Genomic DNA, 22,081 nt, shown 5'->3' with positions numbered 1-22,081 from the left:
GCATAAATGAAGACTCGGCTAATGCGGTGTGGTTTGCAGGAAGGAGTTCTCTTGAGCAGTAGGCTAAAATGACTGCAGAGGATTTTAATTCATTTGGACATAACAGAGAGCCCCAGCAGAATAGTATCCTTGTAAAGCATCCATTTTTATAAGAAGTTGCATATCATGGTGAGATCAGACTTACACATCAAATTCATGGAAAGTATGATCATTATTTTGTATGTGTTTTGAAAATATTTTGGAGAGCCTAAAACCCGTGTATCAATGACAGACACACATACTGAGTGTGCGGTCTTCATAATTTTTGCATGTCTCTGTATGCTATTGTGTTTCCTTTTTTTTTTTTTTTTTTTTAAGGAAAACTGGAACTTAGTGTGTTGGGTATTTTATTGTATACCTGATTCAGTGAAGTATAGATGATGGAAGTAAATTCTGGAAGATTTGTTGTGAAAAGGTGGTAGGTAGGGCGGTTTGTTTGAAGAGGCCTGTTAATGAGTGCTGCAGCATAACTGTTAAAGTACGTTTTCTTGGCAGTGGGAGTAAGACCCCAAGGGAATGTAGAACAAAGCACTTCACCCTGGTAAGCCATGTTTGCTCTAGTCTCTTTATCCACTGACTTAGCTAGCTTTTTCTTTAGGAAGAGGAAGGACTCAAGGAGGACTGACTCTCTATAATTGGTGATGTACTGAAGGAAAACAAGGCTGTAACTGGGATATATTAAATCAGTGACATGGTGGAATACCCTGCTGAAGTCAGCCTTCCCCTGCCATGGACAGCATATTTCTGCTGGGTGTTATCTCTCTAGGGAAGCTACATCATTGAAGTTCAGCTTTGCAAAGTTGCTTTTATTTAACCTGATTGACCTAAGCAACTCTGTTCAGTTCAGATAGTATACTTGATATTTCTATATCCTTGGTTTTGTGGAGAGACTGTACTAGGCTTTGGGCCTGTGCCTTGCACAAGGACTTTCAGTGTCAAAGCTAAATGCATCACCAAAATTCCAGGACTGGAGGAAATAGCCATTTAGAACTGAAATGGAGTTTTTCTTGACATTTTCCTGCTTCCTAGGTGAGATCTTTTGCAGACATTAATGTTGGCACATAGGTGGTTAAGTGAAATCTAACTTTTCTTGGAGGATCTTGGTTCCTATCTCTATTCTTCTTTTCATACTGAAAACTTAATGGGCTCAATGTTGTTTGAATGTTGTTTATGAATGAATGATAATACCTAGCTATAGCCCTAAAGTTACTAACCAAAGCATAGACGCTTCGAACAAAACTGAGTAAAATTTAGATTAGCAAGTATTTTGTGATATGTGCAAGTTACATATGCATTCTGTGTTCTCCTCCTATATCTTAGAGTGCTTTTACATATCTTCAGTTATAGAATATAGGTGTTTGGACAATCTGCTTGTTAAATTTCTTTTTGAATACCAGTGCAGATTAATTTTACCTCACACATCTTTTCCACTTTTTATTTGAAGATCTGAGTGTTTCCTGGATAATGACCAATTTGCAGCCTAATATAAGGAGTTAAATATAAACTTTTTATACCCAGGGAAGTAAAACAGGAGTTTCAAAGCAGTAGAATGAAGCAACTTTTCCCCCCTCTTGTGCTGAATATCTAGTTGTTCTTCAGCAAACTGTCTTCTAAATGTGATTTTTCTGCCTTCTGTAGTTTTGTTCCTGTAAAATCAATTGTTTCAAGACCTGGAAAAGCTTTGGGAAAGGTGCTTGAAAACAAACAGCTTGTGTCAAAGAGCATAATCCTGATTTGTTCTGTTTTGCTGCTGCCACTGCTAACTTCAGAATGTGTTGCCGCCATAAATGCAGGACAAGCTTGCACTTTTCAGTAGTAACACTGAAACACAGCCAGTGGTGGAATTTAAAAATAGGTTGTCGATCTGGTTTTATGCTTCTCACCTGAAACCTAATACTGTTTGGGCAATGTCTTGTAAACGGCAGTCAAAAGAACCCAAAGGAGTGAAATTCACTGCTGCTTTCTTCTTGAACGGATGAATAATACCTTTTTTCCTACTTCTTCTAGGAGTCTGTTTACTGACATGCAAATAACTGATATTGCTAAAACTACAGTTGCAGCTTGCAATTAATGCTACTTTATTATAAATCATGACTTCAAACAGTGTCACTAGGCACAGATTTTAAGAATAGACTACACTTAAGAGCCGTCTTAATTTAGATGTTTGTAGAACTCGTTCAACTTCCGTTGTTATTGAATGCAAGGCTGCTTCTGGATTATTTGGAATTATATGCATATAACTTTCCTCCTACCATCCTAGTATCTACCACTTCTCTGAAGAAGTCTTTGTTGCAAAGTGAAAGTCTTCATTGCATCTGTTCATATCCTGATGCTCATCAGCTGTGCTCCAAAGCCATTATATTGCTCTCCATTTGCTGGTGTTGCACTCAGTGCATGTTGTTAGGACTTCTTGGATGCTTATTCTATTCTTGTGGAGGAGGAAAAGTACTGATCATTTCCTAGTAAATTGTGGGAGGTTTTGTGGGAAGACTATCAGAACTCAGATTTGTCCTGTATCCTCACCCAAGTTACCTCTGTTGTAATGACCCAGTGTGAAGTCTTATTCTGGTAGGACAGACTTTAGAGGGGCTTTGACAAAGTTTTAAGGTAGTGTACAGAGCAATCTTACCAGAGATCAGTTTGCTAGTGCTTTTTTTTTTTTATGGGAGTGAATCTCTGAGCACTTTATGGGTGCAAATTTAGTTTTGTTCTCTGTGTTGTATTGCAGGTAAGCATTCCTATATTGCTGCTACAAGGGGAGGTGGAAAATGTGATTATTTGTAGTCAGATGTGAATATTATTAACATTTATTTCCTAATGCATTACGAAGAATGGTTAAGAGCTGTATTGAAAAACCTTTCCTTTTCCATCCAAATAATTGTGTAGTGCCTTCTCATCTCTGTAGTAGTAATCTTGGTGGTGCCTTTTCTCTAGGAGTAGCCCACCGAAGCCAGAGCAGCGAAGGAGTGAGTTCACTCAGCAGTTCTCCATCTAACAGCCTTGAAACACAATCTCAGTCTCTCTCTCGGTCTCAGAGCATGGATATTGATAGTGTCTCCTGTGAGAAAAGGTAAAAAATGCAGCTTGTATGAGCCGGCAAATACTGTGCCATGCTAATCATCAAAATCACTTACATGGGAAAATATTCTGCCATTTCTCACTTACAGCTGTGTTAATGCAATAGAGTTTAATGCTTAAATATGACACACTGTTTAGACGACTGTAATGCTTTTTCTAGTCTGGTTTTAATGGGAATTCATGACCTAAAGTGATAAAAGACAAAGCATTATCTTATACATTAAGTGATGAGCGTGTCTGGTGGGGATAATTCAGCTACTCTGCTTAAAAAAGAAAAGGTTATGGAATGTGATAGCTGTGTAGTTTGTATTGCCTGCTGAAAAAAATTAAGAATTGTGTTTCTTGAATTCAAAATAAATGTGATATGAGAAGCATTTATCAATTAGTGATTTTAATTGCTCTTTGTGCATATGGCTGTTCCTGTTGCATTGGTTTTTCTCTGCTGCTTCTACTTGAGGTGACGCTCCTTCAGTCAGCATCTTACAGAGCACTGTCTGTGACTTTCTACAAGTTAATGGCTGCCTTCTCTTATTTCCACTTACAGCATGTCCCAAGTAGATGTGGATTCAGGAATTGAAAACATGGAGGTTGATGAGAATGATCGCAGAGAGAAAAGGAGTCTGACGGATAAGGTTAGTCTGTTTTATGTTGGCTGGATGGAGGAGTGATGCAAAGTTTCAGCTTGCAGTGAGTTCAGTTATCTCCATATTTTGAATACGTGCTCTTGAGAGGATGGAACTAGCCCTCATATGTCATTTGTGAACAATTTCTTCATTGCATTTCCTCATTAAAATTTGTGGGAAGGAAAAAAAGGCAAAACTTCCAATATCAAAGCTGCATTTCAATTGTCTCACATTGGTTTGTGAACTCTGAAGAAAATGTTTTTGTTATATATCCTACAATGAAGTGACCTGTTAATGCCCAGATCTGTTTTTTTTTTTTAATATGGAGTAGGCCTGAAGAAATATTTCTGAAGACACTTCTGAAGATTGTTGCAGCTTATTTGTATAGCATTTAGAGGTCTGCTAACAAAGTACTGCTTCAAATGTTATGTGTGCTGAAGTAATGCTATGTAGTAAGGTTTTCTTAATATTACAAGAAAATAAATAAGAATATTTAGCCATCAAGGTTTAGACAGGTGGTAGAATCCTTTATAGTAGAAAAAGAAAGGAACAAAGCTCTCATTCACTCCTAAAATTGTCCTCTTTGATTTTAAGGCCCATGTGAAATAAAGCCATAAAGAAATGGGACATCAGTGTAGTGAAGTTTCTACAACAGTTCTTGCAGTGCTCATTAGATGTCTTTGTTTATTCCTGCACTGTCAGTAATAAGGTCAGTTGGTAAAAGCCTGGCTTAAAGCCATGTAGCAATAACCCTGCCGCAGAATCCTTTCCAGTCAATTCCTAGCTGCAAATCAGTCAGTCGGACAGCTTGCATTGTGGTACTATGAAATAAATAGCTTGAAATCAAGGACAATCTTGAAGTGGGTGGGGGGAGAGCAGTGGAAAGTAAAATAAAGCTTTGCAAACTTGGTTCAATTCCTTTTACTCATTTGGAGATACCAGAAAGTTAAGTGGACAGGAGACAGGATAGTCCTCATTTATGAGCAAAAGATTTTCTTGCTTGGTTTTCTGCATTGGAAATGGTGTCTGTAATAAAGCCTTCTTTGCAGAAATAGGCAGGGGAAGTAGAAGTGCTTGAAAACAGTAGAATACTACTAGAGTGATTAATGCAACGAAAATATATTAATGTGCCAAAATTTATGGTTTATTAAATGATTTGAGGGAAAGCTTTTGTAGAGGGTACAGTGTTGTTACCTGGTGGCCTTTATGAGGTCTCAAATTTAAAAGGGAAGAAGGGAGCTTTTTAGTGGCAACCTGCATTTTGTTCTTCCTCATTGACTTATTTTTCTAAAAGAAAAAAGTATTAACTATCTCAATAAGTATGATACATAGCAGTACAATGTGCACTTGTATTAGTCAAATATCAGAAGTTTGTTTTTTGTCTAGTAAATATCTACAACTCTTGCAGGAGAGCTCTTGCAGGAAAATAGCCTTGAAGCTAAAACTTTCCCATCTTTGAAACTCTATGCAGCTGAATTGTTTGTGTATTATGTTGCTTTTACAGTGTTGGTAGAAGAGTGTAGGGGAGGTCAGTTACGTTGCTGGCTTGTCGTGTGTGTTTTGGAAATGTTTTTAAATGCTACCTCTCCTCATATTGCAGGGCTAATTACTTGAGTTTTATTTGTTTGTATTCCACCATTTTTTCAGGTGTACACTCAAAGCTGCCTTAGGATTGTAAGAGCCCTCCCATTTAACCTTTGCTAGCCTCTGTATACGGTAGCATTCTTTTTAGAGAAAGTAGTTTTTCATTTTGAGCACAGTTTACATAATGTTCCTTTTTTGGAAGAAAGGGGAACGAAGCAAATTCTTGAGTCTTTTGTCCTGTCTTGACTTCATTCAAGTGAAAGATGTCTTTATCTTGGGCAAAGATTTGAAAGCAGGAAAGACTTGGGGAAGCTCACTCCTTCCTGTGCTTTTTTTACAAGAAACTCTTAAATCCCAAATTAATTCCTTAAAGCAGACATCATAGGTATGTTGGTTAAATTTCCCTTCTTAGTGTACTGTTTTCAAATGTGTTTTGGGAATTTGCTTCCTACTGGATGTATTTCTGCTACTACTAATCTATTCTGCATCTCTTGTGTTTCTTTAGGTTTTTTTTCCAAATACATTTTGGCAAATACAGCTGTATTCCTTCATAAGTATACAAAATCTACCATTAAGAGTTAGTTTGAAGCAATTTAAAGAAGACCTGCATCTGATTGTGAATTGTGACTTGACTAATACCATTGCAAATAAGTTGAATTTTTGTTTTGTTTTGGTTTTTTTAACCCTTCCCAACCAAGGAACCTCTGTCTGGGTCTGAAGTATCTGAGGAGCAAGCTTTACAGCTGGTCTGTAAGATCTTCAGAGTCTCTTGGAAGGACCGAGACAGAGATGTTATCTTCCTGAATTCACTCTCTGCCCAGTTTAAGCAGAACCCAAAGGAAGGTGGGTATCTGAACAGATTGTTTCAGTTGAGTGGCGTGTTCCCTACTCTTATTTTTAGCTTTTTTGCTACAACGCCAGAGCTACCTACTTGTGGTCTTTGCTTGATTTCAACACCTGCTATCAGCAGATGTAGCAGGAAATGGAATCCCCAAAAAGCAACATGGGATCAAGCTCCTGTTTTAGTCAATTGCTGTGCTCTTGTTGGTTATGTTTTCTGTTGTCAAACTAGTATGCTGATATTGCAGTGTTGCTGGATGTTATTTTTATTTTTTTTAGGAACCTTTTACTGACTTAATGGGTTGTCTTGCATCATAATAGATACTTAGCAGTTAATTTGATAAGCTAAGAATTCCTGATTATTTTATATAACAAATTATATTTTGTACGTCAGCTATGAGATATGACCAAATAAAAATTGTTATTTTATGTGTGGGCATATGTGGCATGGGGGGTATGTGTGCACGTGTTTTTCCTTTCTTTATGACACAGCTTGCCCAACTCAACAGCAGTGTGGGAAAATGAGAGGAACAGACAAGACAACTTCAATAATCAACAATAACAACATTAGGTCATCTATGATATTTTGTGCTTTCCATAAAAGTTATATTTTTGTGTAGTTGTAATTTCAGAACCTAGTTAATATAGACAGAGTGATAGTTATAAATGTTTTTGCCAAAAGCAGCACTTAATTCACAGAATTGAATTACTGTCCTTCTTAGTTGAAATCTTTGATAATGTTTACATCTCTGACTAATGCGTAGATGAAGGCAGTAGGTGAGGGTACTAACTCTCTTTTTTTTATCCTTAACAGTGTTTTCAGATTTTAAGGACTTGATCGGGCAGATTTTGATGGAAGTGCTGATGATGTCCACCCAGTCAAGGGATGAAAACCCATTTGCTAGCCTGACAGCTACATCACAACCAATTGCTGCAGCTGCCCGGTCTCCTGACAGAAACCTGATTTTAAACATGGGCTCTAACCCAGGAAGCAGCCCAATGTTCTGTAATGTGGGCTCCTTTGGTTCCAGTTCATTATCCAGGTGACTTCTGATTATAACTGAATACTGATTTCACTTGAATATTGATTGATAGACTGGAGGAGAGAGTGGCATAGAAATGTCCCAAGACCAATAAATAGACTAGATTTTTAAAATTCTTCACTCTTTTTCATGTTAATATCTCTCCATTTCACCATTTTTATTACATTGCCATGGCTAGAAGTGTATTTGATAAGTTAAAGCCATGTAGCTCATTCTTTCTGAGAAATATCCCTAACTTGCATCAGTGAAGGCTATGACTCTTTAACTTAACAGTGTGTAGATTGTGACATAGTTTTATTCAACATTAGTAAAAAGGAATAATGAGTGTGAGCTGCAGAATTATTTCTGCAGAGTCATCAGAAGGGCAAGGGCTTCTCTTGCTCATTTTATCTTTTTTACCCTTTTTCTGCATATCCTAAATCATTGCTTTTTTTTTTTTTTTCTTTTTCCCCTGAAACTGGTTTAGTCTCTATGGGACTAGTCCAGCTCCTACTACCAATTTCACAAGCTATGTACCAATGACTGGTTCATCTCTTACCCCACCAGCCAGTTCAGTTGCTATTACATCTGTGCCTTCCATTACTGTCAGCTCTCACCTCACAGCAACAAGCCTTTCTGGGATGCAGCCTTCCTCTCCGAGGTACCGGCCATACACTGTTGCCCATTCTGGAGGCTTTTCAGCTTCTTCCAGCCCACGTTCCTTGAATATTTCCATCCCATCTAGTTCACCAAGTCCTCCAGCCATGGCTGCTAGCCCTCCAGCCATGCCAGTCATCACATCCAGACAGAGACCCGCAACAATGGGTCCGCCTTTGTTTACTGCTTCACCCAGTACCTTGCGCAGGCGTTCTTCTTTACTGAACAGGATTCCTTCTAGGTATTTCATGAGAACAAAAGAGTGTGTTTAATGTGTGCTGTGCAGGGTGTGGCATAATCGTGCAATTTGGAAGAACTTACGTTTGTGCTGAGCTCACCCTACTTACCCTGAGTTGATTTCTGCATTTTGGTTTGTTCTAATATGCTGACCTCCTAACAAGCCATCTTTGCCAAAATGTTAAACCTGCTTTCTGCGAGATTTTGGAGTGTAATGTAATTACTTTAAAGGTAGCAATATTGTTTTAATTTCCTCCTCTTCTTACAACCATTCCAGTTAAAACTATTAGCTTTCTGTTCAGTTGCTACTGCTGGATAGTAAACCAAACAGACCTCCTGCTTTGAAATCAATTTTCTCATTAGGGCTTTAGTTGATTTGTTGAAAGCTGTTACTTGCTGGACTGTGTTAGATTTGATTCCCTAGTGCATAGATGTAAATTACAGATTAGCCTATTTCAGTATGCCAGGCCGAGTACTACTGCATTTTCTCTGTTGGCTGCTCCTGGAATCTCCAGTCCCTGCAGGAGGGAGAAAGGAGCATGCAAGGTTTTGAGATGACTGCTTTAAAGTTCAGTAGCTTAGAATTTTAATATTTACTATTAGGTTATGTCTAAACACTCCTACTTCAGCCATAATTTTTATTAGGTCTCAAAAATTCTTTTTAAATTTTTGGTTTGTGAACATGTGGTGTTCTGATATGTGAATAAATTGTAGTAGTGTAACAGAGCATGTTAGGATAGCCTTGGTTTTACTAACATGGAGTTATCCATTGTTTGCATGTTTAGAGAGTATGATTTTTGAGAGACTTACAAAGAAAAGCTACCATTTACTTTTTCTTTTGGCTTAAAAAATCTGATGGCCTTTTTCATTTTTGTTGTGGTAGTATATACGACAACCCTTTCTCCCTCCTCCTTCTTGCCGTTTCTGATGTGTCTGAGGACAGTAGTGATGAAGAAAATGAAGATGATGATTTTTCTTGTGTCCAGTTTGGGTCCAGGTATTGGAGAAAGAGAACGTAACCTGCATGTTTGGTTGCTTAGGAACTAACAGTCTGTGTAGTGCCAAGCGTTCTTCAAAGTAACTTGGGAAATTACTAAAGCCTAGGAGATGACTTGGATGGGTTTTTAAGATGGCATATAAACATGTATAACGAATGCTAGTTAGTCAGCTCTTTTTAAGAGATGACTAAGATAAAGTAAATGTTAATCATACTGCCTTGTAGGTTTAATGAGCATGGTTTCTGAAATGATGTTTCAGTGGAACTCCTCATTGGCTATATGCGTAGAAGGAATATTATTCACCCACGGTTGTATTTTTAAAAGTGGTACATCATGTGCATGTTTTCCTATCAAAAACTGGAAAAAGAGGACTAAGTTTAACATGTAGAGAAAGATAGAGTGGCAAACAGCCAGCTGATACAAACAGTATGACTTTGTTGAAGATTCATTGCTGCTTGACAGCTGAGGGTTGCTGCTCTAGCCTGTAAAGAAAATACACCTGAAAGTTTAAACTGGTCCTTTGACATTGTAAGTAGTAGAGGCTGATACAGTTGGAACAGCCGAGAATGGAGGGGGAAGAGCAGAATATTTTACTGTAAAACAGAGACTTAACAAATCATATAAGATATGGGAAAACAAAATGAGCATTGGTATTAGTGAGTTCTGTTTGGAAGCTAGCCAGATAGCTGTGCAAAGAAAACCTGTGGAACACTGGATATGCCAAGGAAAACAAAACTTTTGGAAATGTAAATGCGAGGTAGGATCTTCTCTAGTTTTACATTCCATTGCAGGGTAATGCTGCAATGTCTTGGCCAATACAAAAACCTTTTCCCCCCAAAATGCCCCATTCTTTTGCATTGACCCAAACTGGAGAAAGGAATAAATGTTTTATTTAAAAAGCATGTATTTTGGGAAGACTTTTCTGAAAAATGATACTACTCTAGTCTTGCTAGTATCCTGAACATTTTCTATGCGTATTCAGACCCCTGATTATGACTGATAGTAATTCTGAGGTGGCCTGAGGGCTGGCCATATAGCCTAATAGAGCCAGTTAGATTACAAATGTCTAAGCAAAACAAGATTAGAGTTTGAAAGACTACATGCATATTGAACAACTGGGAGGAAAAGAGTTCCTTCAAGACTTTCAGTCTACTTTGAAGTATTTTAGTTAACAGCAAAAGTCAGGGGAAATCTAATTGCTTGAGCCTTCTGAAACTAAGGTCAAGACTTTAAAAAGTATCTTGTGATGTCAGGGAATACCCAAAAACACTTGGTACGAGGTGATTTCTGTCCCCCCCAGCTTTTCTGTCTGTGATTGTTTCTGTGGTATGTTGAGACACTACTGCTGAAATCAGACTGTTAACTAGAAGGAAGACCTTCCAGTAGGATCTCCTCTTTTTCATTCCAGTCCAATTTCAGGAGAGTGAACTGGGTAACACAGGTTTAGGGTTTTTTGTGTACATGGAATTTAGGATTATTTTTCCCCACTGTTTTGTTTAATTTTTATCCTGTTGGCAATTTAATCCAAATGTTGGATTGAGTTGCAAAGCCTTTGGTAAGGGTTTCTCGGGCTGCTATGCTTCTGGAGCCTTAGTTTGTATATTATGTCCTGGCATTCAGCAGACAGCAGTAAGATGTTAGTTAAATTATAAACACCGTGACTGTACAATTACAGCACAACTTGCTTTCTGAAAATACCAAGGCATTCAATATGTGTATGAAGGATGTATGAGCTCTGCATTAGAATAATTTCAGTTATTGCTGCAGTAAAATCATTAAGAGAATGACCAACTGTAGTGGTAGTAGGGTTTTTTTTAGTATAAATTGGGCAATTTTTATGCTGAATGTGAGAAGTCAAGAGGTTTAAAAGAGAGACTATAGGAAAGAAAACGTGTATGATTTCATGGTTACCAAGTACTATTTTAATAGAGCTATGTTTTACATGGATTAGTTTTAACTGAATAACTGACAACAAATTTTGTCTGCTAAAGGGATTGCTGCTATTATGTTTCTTAACGTGCTGAGCTACCAGATGCTTAGCAGTGATAACCTTTCCCTGATTTATTGGATGGACTGTAAAGCTTGCACAGTAGGTTTGTACAGCTTGATTATTAAAATGTAGATTATTTTACAGTTTAAAGGAAATGCCAGTTTTGGCACAGTTTGTAGTTTTATACATTTCTTTAAAAAGCTGCATTTAAGGAAACAAATACTCTTATCTTACAGTTTAAGATCTGGGGCCTATAAATTGGTCTGCATTTAAATCCACCCTGACTGTGCACAGACTTTTCTTTGAGGAATAGCAGCAGTAGGCCATCCACGTAATTGCTGGGGTTTTTTTAATTTCATTTACATAAAATGAATGTATCTTGTCTTAATTCCCTTCTGTAAAACAAGGATTTTGCTTTTAATTAGCTTTGCCAAGCTGTTATGTAGAGAAGAATTCTGTTGAGATAACAAGTCTGAGATTGAGAGTCAGGCGGTCTGTTCTCACTTTTGTATTTAATTCTCTCTTGCCTCAAGCATGTTTTTGTTTGTGTGGATTTAGTTTTCATGTTTACAATATCAATGTTTTCTTTCCTTCCCTTGAGGCTGTGCTACTTAATGAAATGGCATATTTACTGTAAGGGAATTGAAATGAACTGAGTTGAAATTAAATGATCTTTAATGTGTAAATTTTAAAAGGAAAAGTTGATTTTCTGTATTGCCTCCTGTTTTGTTTGTTCTCCTTCCTTAGAATATATAAAGTGATTGTCTGTAGCCCTATCTATCAGCTAAGGTCTCATGTCTGCAGTGGGAAGATCTTAGCTTCCATGGGTTGGCTAGTGTTAACAGAGTTGGTGAAATTTCTACGGTTTTGAATGGTATATACAGAGACTGCAGAAACTGTGCAGGGGTCGCATCATGGCATGGAAGTGTTGTGATGTCCTGAGTGTCTGAACAGTTTTGATGTCAGGTGCAGCTTAAAGGCTGTTCATTTTCGGTGTTGCGATGCGAGAACAAGATATATTGATTCCCATTAGTCATGCACCTCCTTGCTGTCTTTCAGATACTTGTTCATATAATAAGGTAATTGATTCTTTAGTCATGTTACAGTACAGCTGAACTTGGAGTTGGACAAGCTGTTAAATGGAGAGCTCTTCATAGATTACAGAGATGTTCTTAATTATTAAGCCATGTGTGTGATGGGATGGAGTCTTCAGAAAATTGACAGAGGAAGTCAAGAGTTCATGAATTACTTGATTGTGCACAAGCGAAGAACTGTACCTAATGCTTTGTTTCTTCTTTTTGTGTGTTTTAAAGTGTGGGAGGCTCTGGCAGCTCAAGTGTTTCTGATTCCTGCAGTGACCACTTCACCATTGAAAATTGTAAGGAGACAGAGATGCTGAACTACCTCATTGAGTGTTTTGACAGAGTTGGAATAGAGGAGAGAAAAGCACCAAAGGTATGTTTCAGATGAGTGAAGTTTTATCAGTGCTGTCACAGACGCTCCTTTTATTGTTTAGTGGAGAAAGTTGGTGAAAATCGATAGTTGTTTCTTGATGGCTTTGTTGTAGAAGTAAATTTATAGAATTTATAAGGTCCCTCTGACTCTTACTAATTCATAATATTTGAATCGCATATATGTTTTACATCTCTAAAATAAGCACTGTGTTAGAAACTGTCCTTCCTGTTTTGATCTACTGCATTTTATCCATGTTTATTCCATGCAAAACATACATTTGTGAGACCAGTTCCCTATCAGTTTTCTATATTCTGCTTTAAACTTTTGCTTGTGGGGAAGAACCAAATAACACTTTTCATATATATAATCTGAAAGGTTTTTAGCTGGAGTAGTGCTAATCTTAGTTTGCATATTACATTCAAACTGCATGAATAAAGAAATTTGTCATATTTCTTGTCTCTTCTGTCTCTGAATACTTCTAGTTTGTATTAAAATAACTTTATTTTTATCAGATGTGTAGCCAGCCAACAGTTAGCCAGTTACTGAGCAACATCCGATCACAGTGCATTTCACATGCTGCTTTGGTGCTACAGGGATCCTTAACACAACCAAGGTAAATACAGCTGATGTTAATCATGGAAGTTCGACTGTTCTGGGATTCTAGGTTTTTTCTTCTGAGGATTAGGTAAGAAAACTAAGATCAGTTGTTGGAGCAGGATAGATTTACGTGCCGGAGGAATAGTTTATTGTTTTACCCTTGGAGGCTATTGTTCCTGCTGATATGTTGGTGGAGAGCAGTTTAAGTGTTTTCTAATTGTGTTTGGGTAAAATCATCCAGGTTGATTTGAACAGTTTAAATGGGGGCTCTGAGTTAACCAAGCTGTTTTTTCCCTTACCTCATGCATAAACTGTTTTACTTGCAGACTGTTGGGGTACTAGTCCTGTGAAAGTCAGTAACCAGTAGAGCTGCATCTAAGAAACAGTCTTATCAAAATGTGTAGCAAAAACTGCTGAACTGGCATAGCACCTGTTTATTTCTGAGTTTACCACAACAGGTTTGGTAATGTAAATCTGTGTGTAGACATTCTACACTACATCACAACTCTGAGATTGCAAGTGCAGTTGTTTCAACGGCATTTGTTTAACTAGCAGCCTGTTTAGCTGGGACAGTAAAAAGGTTTTTAAAATAGGATGTGTGACTTTTACTAAAATCTAATTCTGTATTTGTGTTTCCAAACAATACTTCTTTAAATAATCTTTAAAAGTGCACCAGTTCTCCACTGTGCTTTGAGAATAGTATTGTCTTTACCTGAACCAATGTTGACATTAAATTGAGTTTTATGTATGTAATAAGGAAAAAAAAGATACTTTTTTCAAAAATCCTAAGGACCAAAAATCCTAAGGAGCAATAGTAATGACTATATTAATTCAGTAAAGACTAATGTTGTGTTCTTTTCTTAATATGGAAAAACAAACATCAAAAAGTATTGTTCCTTCACTAGTTGAGCTTGAAGTTTTTTTTCATTAGAGAGGAGTAGAAGGGAGAATCAATTACTACACAGAAGCCATTATTTTCTTCCAGCCTCATTAAACTAAAGCGTGATGTTGGGAGCAGCATCTGTTTCAGAATAGCCTTTCCACTAGTAACTTGAGAAGACAAGGTTAGTTACTTATGAAAGGAGTAGGTGTGTCTACATGTTGATAAGCTGCGTTCTGGCACATCCTTAGATGTGATTACTCTGACCATTTTGCAAGTTCTACTGCAAATACTACTGCAAATAATCAGTAGGTTTGGATGTTTTGTTTTTTTTTTTTTTAATACAAATAAAGGTCATTGCAGCAGCAGTCTCTGCTGGTACCATATATGCTGTGTAGGAATCTCCCATTTGGCTTCATCCAAGAATTGGTGAGAACAACTTATCAGGATGAAGAGGTGTTCAAGCAGGTAAGGCATAGGTAAAAATTAAATAATTATATCATATGATTTTACTGTTTGCAATATCCAAGACAGTGGATTTCCAGAGATTTATTCTTCATCTTGGTTCTATACGTATTGCTTCAGGGCCTAGCAACCTGTTAAGCAAATGAAGTTTGGTTTTGTTCGTTTTTAACTCATTAAACGTTTTGTGAAGAAGACTGGCTTTCATTATTTGCTTGTTCTAATTATTAAAAGTGCATTTGTTAATGAGCAGCTCCCATTTATGTAATGTTCAAGTAAACTACACAGAATATGAAGGCATATATTACGGGATTGATCTTGGGTTTTCATCCTTCTGTGCTTCTGTACAAATATCTGAAAAATGTATGTGTAAGACAGCAATCTTCTGTAATTGTACTCATTCTGTCTTGCAATCTTTACCCTTCTTTGCAATTGTAATAGTTTGCGTCTAAGGTGCTGAGAGCATTTTACAAATCCTAGTCCATTAAGTCTTCATACTTTACAGAGGAGATGACTGAGAAACATTAGATGGTTCATTCTGTGTGTCAGAGTAGTTCACTGATGATAAAAAAACTGGAACTGGTGGGCCTAATAATTAAGACACAAAACTAGCAAATTTCTTCTAGCCCGTATAATGTTAAAGCGGGTTAGTAAGGTTGTAATTGTCTCTGATTAGTGCTCCTGTAGTATTATGTGACTCAGCTGTCAAGGGGCTTTCAGAATGGCACTTGATCCTTCCAATTTTGAAGAAAATGACATTAGCTATTTTTTGTGTGTAGTGCAAGTACCTTTTAGTAATTTATATCTCTGTCTGGACACCTTTTAGTAGAGGTTCATGCAGTTGAAAGTACATTGAAGACCGTCAAAAAGTGGTTAGGGAAAGTGTTAAAGCTCACCTAACCTGGACAAGAGAACCATTCCTTTAGCTGAAGTGGACAACAACCTCTTTATAGTCCTTTTCTGTAATACGGTTTAATAATACTTTTTGTCTCTTCATAGAAGCAACACAGTATACTTCAATTTAAAATTCAGTGGGACCTCTTGTTGTTATTGTTGCAAGATTACTATAAGTTTATTTTGTGAGGCTACAGTTGTCAGAACTGTGTGATTGGGACTTACTAATTGGGTATAATTACTTTTGATTAATAAGCTCCTGTCATGTCACTTCCTTTCTCATAACAGTCCTTGACTGCTGCTTATTATCTTTACTCCTACCACAGTTACAACTTAGCAGCACAAACCCAACTTGCTTACATGACATGCAAAATTAAAGCTAGATTATTACCCCAAGTGTGTAGGCAAATAAATTTTTACCCATTTGGGCAATCAGGTTGTTGGAGACCTTGTAGTCTAGTTTGTGTACATAATATACATGCTTGCACATGTGCATACGGTATTTACAGTGATCCTGTATGAAATGTATGTATGCTTCCCTATGTGGTTTCCACATGCAGAGAACTTGATGGAACGACACCTGATTTTTGTCAGTGTGATGACATTACCCTTTGTCAGCTTCAGCTTGTAACTGTTAGTTTTGGGTGCAAACCTAGGTGTACCTGTTTTGGTTTGCAAAGTAAATCTTTGGAAACAAGTTAGAATGTGACCAGGAAAAATACATACAAGTGCTTGGAAAGAAGCTTTTATGGATAAGTTGTTATGCCCAGGCATGGAATCAATACATCACTTGCACTGTATCAAGCAAGTTGTTTTTTAGCTTTGAATAATCTCTTAAGCATTCAGGCTTAACTGATACAAATTTAAAGAAAAAGATCTTAGTTTTTCATTTGTGTAAGCTGCAGTATTTGAAGAATGAACAGGCATTTCATGCTGTGCACAGCAATATTGTCATTTGATTGCTTCCTATTCTTGAATGAAGTGATCTACTTCTGTTTTTACAGATCTTTATTCCCATCTTACAAGGCCTGGCTGTAGCTTCCAAAGAGTGCTCCCTTGATAGTGACAATTTTAAATACCCCCTTATGGTAAGCACTGTTCATTTTTAGAAGCAGTTTCTTTGTGATTACTGGTAACTTATGCAGATTCTATACAAGATAATGTACTTCAACATTTTTGAGATTTCTTTGGTTAGTGGATTACTATTAAACTATATGTTGGAAGCCTAATGTGGTATGAGATGTGTAAAAGACCATTAAAAATCTAGTCGAGTTTGAGACCAGTAATATCTTAAGCTTAATGTACAGTGTTTGTATAGTGGGCTATTCAAATTTTTATATGTATTGCTTTATATAAGCTTACTCAAATATATGGATTTCATGATGCATACTAGTTATAATACTGTGGATAGTTACAAAATCCTGCTAAGCTCCTCCGAGTTTATGTCTGGGAAATAAGGCCCAATATCCATACCAATGTTTGTTGGGCTCACTTTTATATGTGAGACACTAAAATCTATTGCATTAAACCCAAAATTATTTGAATTGGTGACTGTTTACTGTAGGAAAACATCGTAATATTCCCTGGCTGAGAAGTTTTGGGTTTTATTTTTAGGTTTTTTTTAAGTGCACAGTTTAGTCCCAGATCTGCTTCCCTCCTACTGCTTTTATTGACAAAACCAAAAAAGTCTTTTGAAAAGCGTTTTTGGTCACAAAAGAGCAAGCTAAATTCTTGGCTACGTTGAGCATTGTCAGCCAACACCTTCAGATTTTAGTATCTTCAGCATATGACGCCAAAAAAGGCTATAATGTCTCAGGTTTAATTTGTACTTCAGGAAGTTAGCTGGACTGGGGTGCCGCAAATCAAATTGACTAAGCAAGTCTGGTACTTTTACAAAAATAACAATTTTTGCTGGTTTTGTGTTTTCCTGCTCTTCTGATATTCTCCCCAATTTAAATTACAAACTGTTGCAAATTTGGCTGTGGGTTACAACTAAGGACTACTTGAAAATGATATTCCACTTTGACCGCCCCTAGTTGGCACAGTGTACAACAAAAGGATGGAATAGTAGTTACTAGCTATAGTGTAATTGAAGAATGAGAACGTATAATACAGGAGAAGCGGGATATGTGAAAGCCTACAGTATTTTTGTGTTTTCAGAATCGTCTGTTATAACTGCTTTCTTTTTTCTGTGCTGCAGTTGACAGTGAGTTAGAGATCTTGGATAGGATTCTTTGTTTCTGGCTTCTGTGTTCATCTGACATTTTTCCACTCTGATTCAAAAGACAAAGGCCTTGGTGTATGTATAGAACAATTGCTCTATTTATTATTGTTTCTGACTTTTATGTGGCAGTTCAGGAGTCCAGCAAAGGCATTGTTATGTTCTGAACAAATAAACAATTTGCACAGCTAATTTTTCAAATAAGTGCAATAATTTATTATCCTGTGAGACACGTTAGCTTTTTTGAGGCAACTTGGAACAGACGTAAAAGCTAAAATGGAAGCAGGGTGTGATCTAGCTCTTTTTGGACCTCTTCACCATTGTAGAAGATGGACGTTTTTCCACTGATGAAGGGAAGAAGGTTTGGCTCTTTCAGCAGTTTACCATGTTAAGCTTGTCATTTGCAGACAGGTTAAGAATTACACACAGAAGTAATTTTTCTTGGGATTTCTTTATAGGCACTATGTGAACTTTGTGAAATCAAGTTTGGGAAAACACACCCTATGTGCAGTTTGGTAAGTATATCCAGTCTGATTTTTTTTTTTTTCAAGTCAGAAGAACCATGTAACTTATTTTGTTGGTGGTATCATATGATCCACATTGATAATGTTCTTCAGAACTCTAAACAGGGGCTACTGTAGTATCTCATGCTAAACAATAGTTTAAAGTAAGGTGGTAAAGCGAGGCTTTTTCCCTGAGAATTTAGAAAAACAAGGACAAACGGGACTTGCTTTGGTTGCTGAAATACTGAGATGTTTCCATCTAGCTGTCAGCATGACTGAACGTTGAAGAATCAGGGGCATGTGGCAAACACTGAAAGGTGATGGGGCAGCTAAAGTAGTATGGCTGACATGGCAGCTTTGATTAACTTGCTCTTTCTCCTATTTTCTAGGTTGTCTCTTTGCCCTTGTGGTTGCCTAAATCTTTAAGCACAGGTGCAGGAAGAGAGCTGCAAAGACTTTCCTATCTTGGAGCCTTCTTCAGTCTCTCTGTCTTTGCTGAAGATGATGTAAGTGTTAAAGAGGGATGTTGATAGTAGCATGGTGGGGGGGTTTTTTGTGTTGGTTTTTTTTCCCCTCCCCAATATGTTTGATACAATATTCGTTCTACTTTCAGAGCAAAGTAGTTGAAAAGTACTTCTCAGGGCCTGCCATTACTCTTGAAAACACCCGGGTTGTTAGCCAGTCTTTGCAACATTACCTGGAATTAGCAAGGGTAAGTGTTCTCATGTTAAAAAAAAAAAAAGCAAAACATTGTGGGTTTTTTGGTTTTGACATAGATGAAGAATATAATCTAAAAAAATCTAGCTTCTGTGTTAAACAACAAATCTGTTAGGATATGGGTGAAGGGAATTAGGAAAAAAAAAATTCAAGTGCTACAAATATTTTTCTAAGGCTGTAAGCCAATTCAGAAAATTTCAGATCAGTTAGTCATCGATTATAATTCATGTTAAAGGATGAGTAAAAAAATACATACTGTGTTAGTAGTGTGTGTGTTGAACTAGTCTTGTACATACATCTTTTCTGTAACTAATGTCATAACTAATATATGCATATAAAGTTGACAATAAGACCATAATAGAAGTTGTAGTTAGCTTTGTGGAATTTGTAGAACAAAAATATGCACCAACAGAAAGCAGCAATGTGATGTTGAGAAGTATGTGCAACCTGACAGAATGTTTACTTGAAATTCCAGCAAGAGCTGTTCAAGATTCTACATAGCATATTACTGAATGGTGAAACTCGAGAAGCAGCTCTCAATTACATGGCAGCTATTGTCAATGCCAACATGAAAAAGGCACAAATGCAGGTAAATAAAGGGGAATGCTCTTCCTGTGATTTTTGGACCTAGTCAATGCACAAATAGCACTAGATGGCTCATGCAATGGTGGCTCTTGAATGGAGGACGAAAGAATTTTGAATGCCTACTACAACAGGCAAGAAGCCCTGTCATAAGTCTTTCTCTCTTTCAATACATTTCCCATTTCTGAAATTATTCTGTTTTACCTGTTTAATCAGTTTATGTTACTTCCTCTCTTAGGACTCGCATGTCACTTCATTAACAGGGATTATATATTAGATGTTTAAAGCTTTGTGCTGCCCTCCCCATGCCCCATCTATGGGGGCTTCATTCTAATTGGCTATGTTTTAAAAACTTATTTCCCAGCTGGTAGGTTGCTAGGCTTTGTTTGTGTGGTTTCTGTAGAAGGAGTAACGCAGATATGAACTGGCACGGTTCCAGTGAAACAACAGGGATGTTATTTTGCCATTGTTTAATTAATGCATTGCACTCATTTCCTGTGATAAAATCTATGCATGAATCCTGAACAACTGAAGTTTGCATCATTGTTGTCTTCAAGTCCCCTTTTCAAAAGCAAACATTTGGAACCATTACTAGGACTATTTCTGTGAAATTCCAGTGAAGAAGTAATAGAAATTTTACGCTTAAGATAAAACTTATGAATTGAAGCTCAGCGACTATTTGAAACTCTTCTGTTGCTGTCTATATCTGTGGCAAGCCATTCTTGAAATAGGTCCTTTTAAGCCCTTTTAGTTTCTTAGGTTGTCTTCTGCTTCTTTTTATATGTTTGTTTAATGTTCTTGAGAATGGCTACTTGAACCATAAAGAAAGATAATACGTAAGCTAGTGATCTTCCTGTTATCACAAAGGTCTCCTTACAGATCTGTGTTCTTCATCATTTCTCCCTCTTCTTGAACTTGCATAATTCATTTATGTTGAATACTGTTAAAGCAGCAGAAAATACTCTTGTTATTCTAAGCTTATGTCTTCAACTACTTACTTTCTTACCCCACAGACAGATGATCGTTTGGTATCTACAGATGGCTTTATGCTCAACTTCTTATGGGTACTACAGCAACTTAGTACGAAGATAAAGCTGGAAACGGTTGATCCCATGTACATATTTCATCCCAGGTGTCGTATTGACCTTCCAACAGATGAGACAAGAGTGAAAGCAACAATGGAGGATGTTACAGCCTGGATTGCTGAACTTTGTCAGTATTCTTATTGAGATATGTTAAGCATTTATTATGCCTTGTGTTTTTGATACTGGAGGTACATGGAAGTACTTGATTCCAGCAAATAATTTCCATATTCCTATATGCTTTCTTTTGTTGCTGTCTGCTCTTATTCTTTTAAAGAAAGTTGGGTTCAAGGTCTCAACCCTAGGTAAGGCAGTTAATTTTTTAATTTAATCACCTATACTGCTTTTTTGTTTGTTTGTTTTCTAGACGGGGATCCGTCTCCATTTTCTGAGCCGAAATTCCCAACAGAATGTTTCTTCCTAACCCTGCATGCCCATCATCTCTCAATCCTGCCAAGCTGCCGTCGGTACATACGTAGACTGCGTGCCATCAGGGAACTCAACAGGTTAGAAGTTGTTAATTATCTAGTGCATCTGAGAGTCCTAGGATCCTAGCAATGTCCTCTTCTCACCATGATGGCAAGTCCAATAAACTTAATGGAGATTAGAGTGACAATTTGGGTAAAACTGTTACTGAGTAAAGATAGTCTTAACTGTTTGTTAATCTGCTGCTTTTAGCCCTTCTGGATTTTTGATGTTGAGGGACTGTGGCTTGAATGAGGATTTCGGATAATAGTGGGATGGAGGATGTTGGTTACACAAGGCAGCTCAAATTGGTGAGAAGACCATTCTATTTAAAAGATAATTGAATTATCTTCAGAGCATTTTAGGATTCATGACATTACTTAACACTGTTATTATAACTTAATCTGTGGTGTGGTTGATGGTGTGTGGGCATCAGTGCCCTGGGCTGTTTGACATAGGTGCAGGAGTGCATATAAATTTACGTGTCTGATAATCAAGTCATTGTAGATGACTTGTGATTTCAGAAACAAGATCTTGTTAGTTGTGCCTGAGCTGTTTTGTATGTCCCAGAAGAAACTTACCTGTTTTGCCTTGACTTCTGAGGTGGGATAACTTGTCTTACTCTTGGGGCAGGGGGACGAAAGCCTTCAGCAGTAAACTCTTAATATTGTTGATGGACATGTACATGTAATTCAGCATGTGGTTTACCATTCTAAAAATTATAAATAAAAGTTTTATGTTGTTGACTTGAAGATACTGCTGTTTTCCATTTCTCTTGGCATAAATTCAAATAGACTTTTATAGTTGCTAAACCTCTAAGAATACTTTGTTAAAATTAGAACAGATTTTTGTATCATCAGTATTTTCCATTGTTTATAATTGCACTCATTGCATTTTGGTAAACGTTCCTTGGCAGTAATACCGTAAGTTCATTACAGGATTTTTGGACTGCATTTGTAGTGATTTCATTTTTAGTTTTTAAAGCATGTGCAGGCCAAGAACCTGGGAAGCTGCAGAGCGTGGAGGAGAAGTCAGTATCTCTTAAAGAAAAAAGTATTTTCATATAAACAGCCTGTGGATTACTTGTAAATAAGCCATACATTTGGCTTGAAAAAGGAATTGCTGCTTTTCCCTTATTTAGAATTGCTGTGAAGG

General features: G+C 37.1%; 1 protein-coding gene across 5 annotated transcripts in view; it reads left to right on the top strand.

Annotated features, from left to right (window-relative positions):
• The window catches only part of UBE4B (ubiquitination factor E4B), a 44,495-nt gene that overhangs the window by 10,864 nt on the left and 11,550 nt on the right, over window positions 1–22,081 (top strand). Inside the window, exons 3-19 of one of the 5 annotated variants that reach the window (XM_069782550.1) lie at window positions 2,974–3,109; window positions 3,662–3,749; window positions 6,023–6,167; window positions 6,979–7,207; window positions 7,674–7,847; window positions 7,932–8,084; window positions 8,964–9,077; window positions 12,382–12,523; window positions 13,036–13,136; window positions 14,354–14,468; window positions 16,361–16,444; window positions 18,036–18,092; window positions 18,470–18,586; window positions 18,694–18,792; window positions 19,273–19,386; window positions 20,393–20,591; window positions 20,829–20,967. In XM_069782550.1, coding sequence (XP_069638651.1) covers window positions 2,974–3,109; window positions 3,662–3,749; window positions 6,023–6,167; window positions 6,979–7,207; window positions 7,674–7,847; window positions 7,932–8,084; window positions 8,964–9,077; window positions 12,382–12,523; window positions 13,036–13,136; window positions 14,354–14,468; window positions 16,361–16,444; window positions 18,036–18,092; window positions 18,470–18,586; window positions 18,694–18,792; window positions 19,273–19,386; window positions 20,393–20,591; window positions 20,829–20,967 — 2,206 coding nt within the window. Of the gene's footprint in view, window positions 1–2,973; window positions 3,110–3,661; window positions 3,750–6,022; window positions 6,168–6,978; window positions 7,208–7,673; window positions 8,085–8,963; window positions 9,078–12,381; window positions 12,524–13,035; window positions 13,137–14,353; window positions 14,469–16,360; window positions 16,445–18,035; window positions 18,093–18,469; window positions 18,587–18,693; window positions 18,793–19,272; window positions 19,387–20,392; window positions 20,592–20,828; window positions 20,968–22,081 lie in introns of all 5 variants that reach the window. The other 4 variants (XM_069782548.1, XM_069782551.1, XM_069782552.1 and 1 more) reach the window with 4 other exon arrangements.

Source organism: Haliaeetus albicilla, chromosome 4 (genome assembly GCF_947461875.1).
Source record: "Haliaeetus albicilla chromosome 4, bHalAlb1.1, whole genome shotgun sequence".
NCBI classification, from domain to species: Eukaryota; Metazoa; Chordata; class Aves; order Accipitriformes; family Accipitridae; genus Haliaeetus; species Haliaeetus albicilla.
The sequence above is the reverse complement of the archived record's forward strand: the minus strand, read 5'-3'. Positions and strand labels throughout refer to the sequence as shown.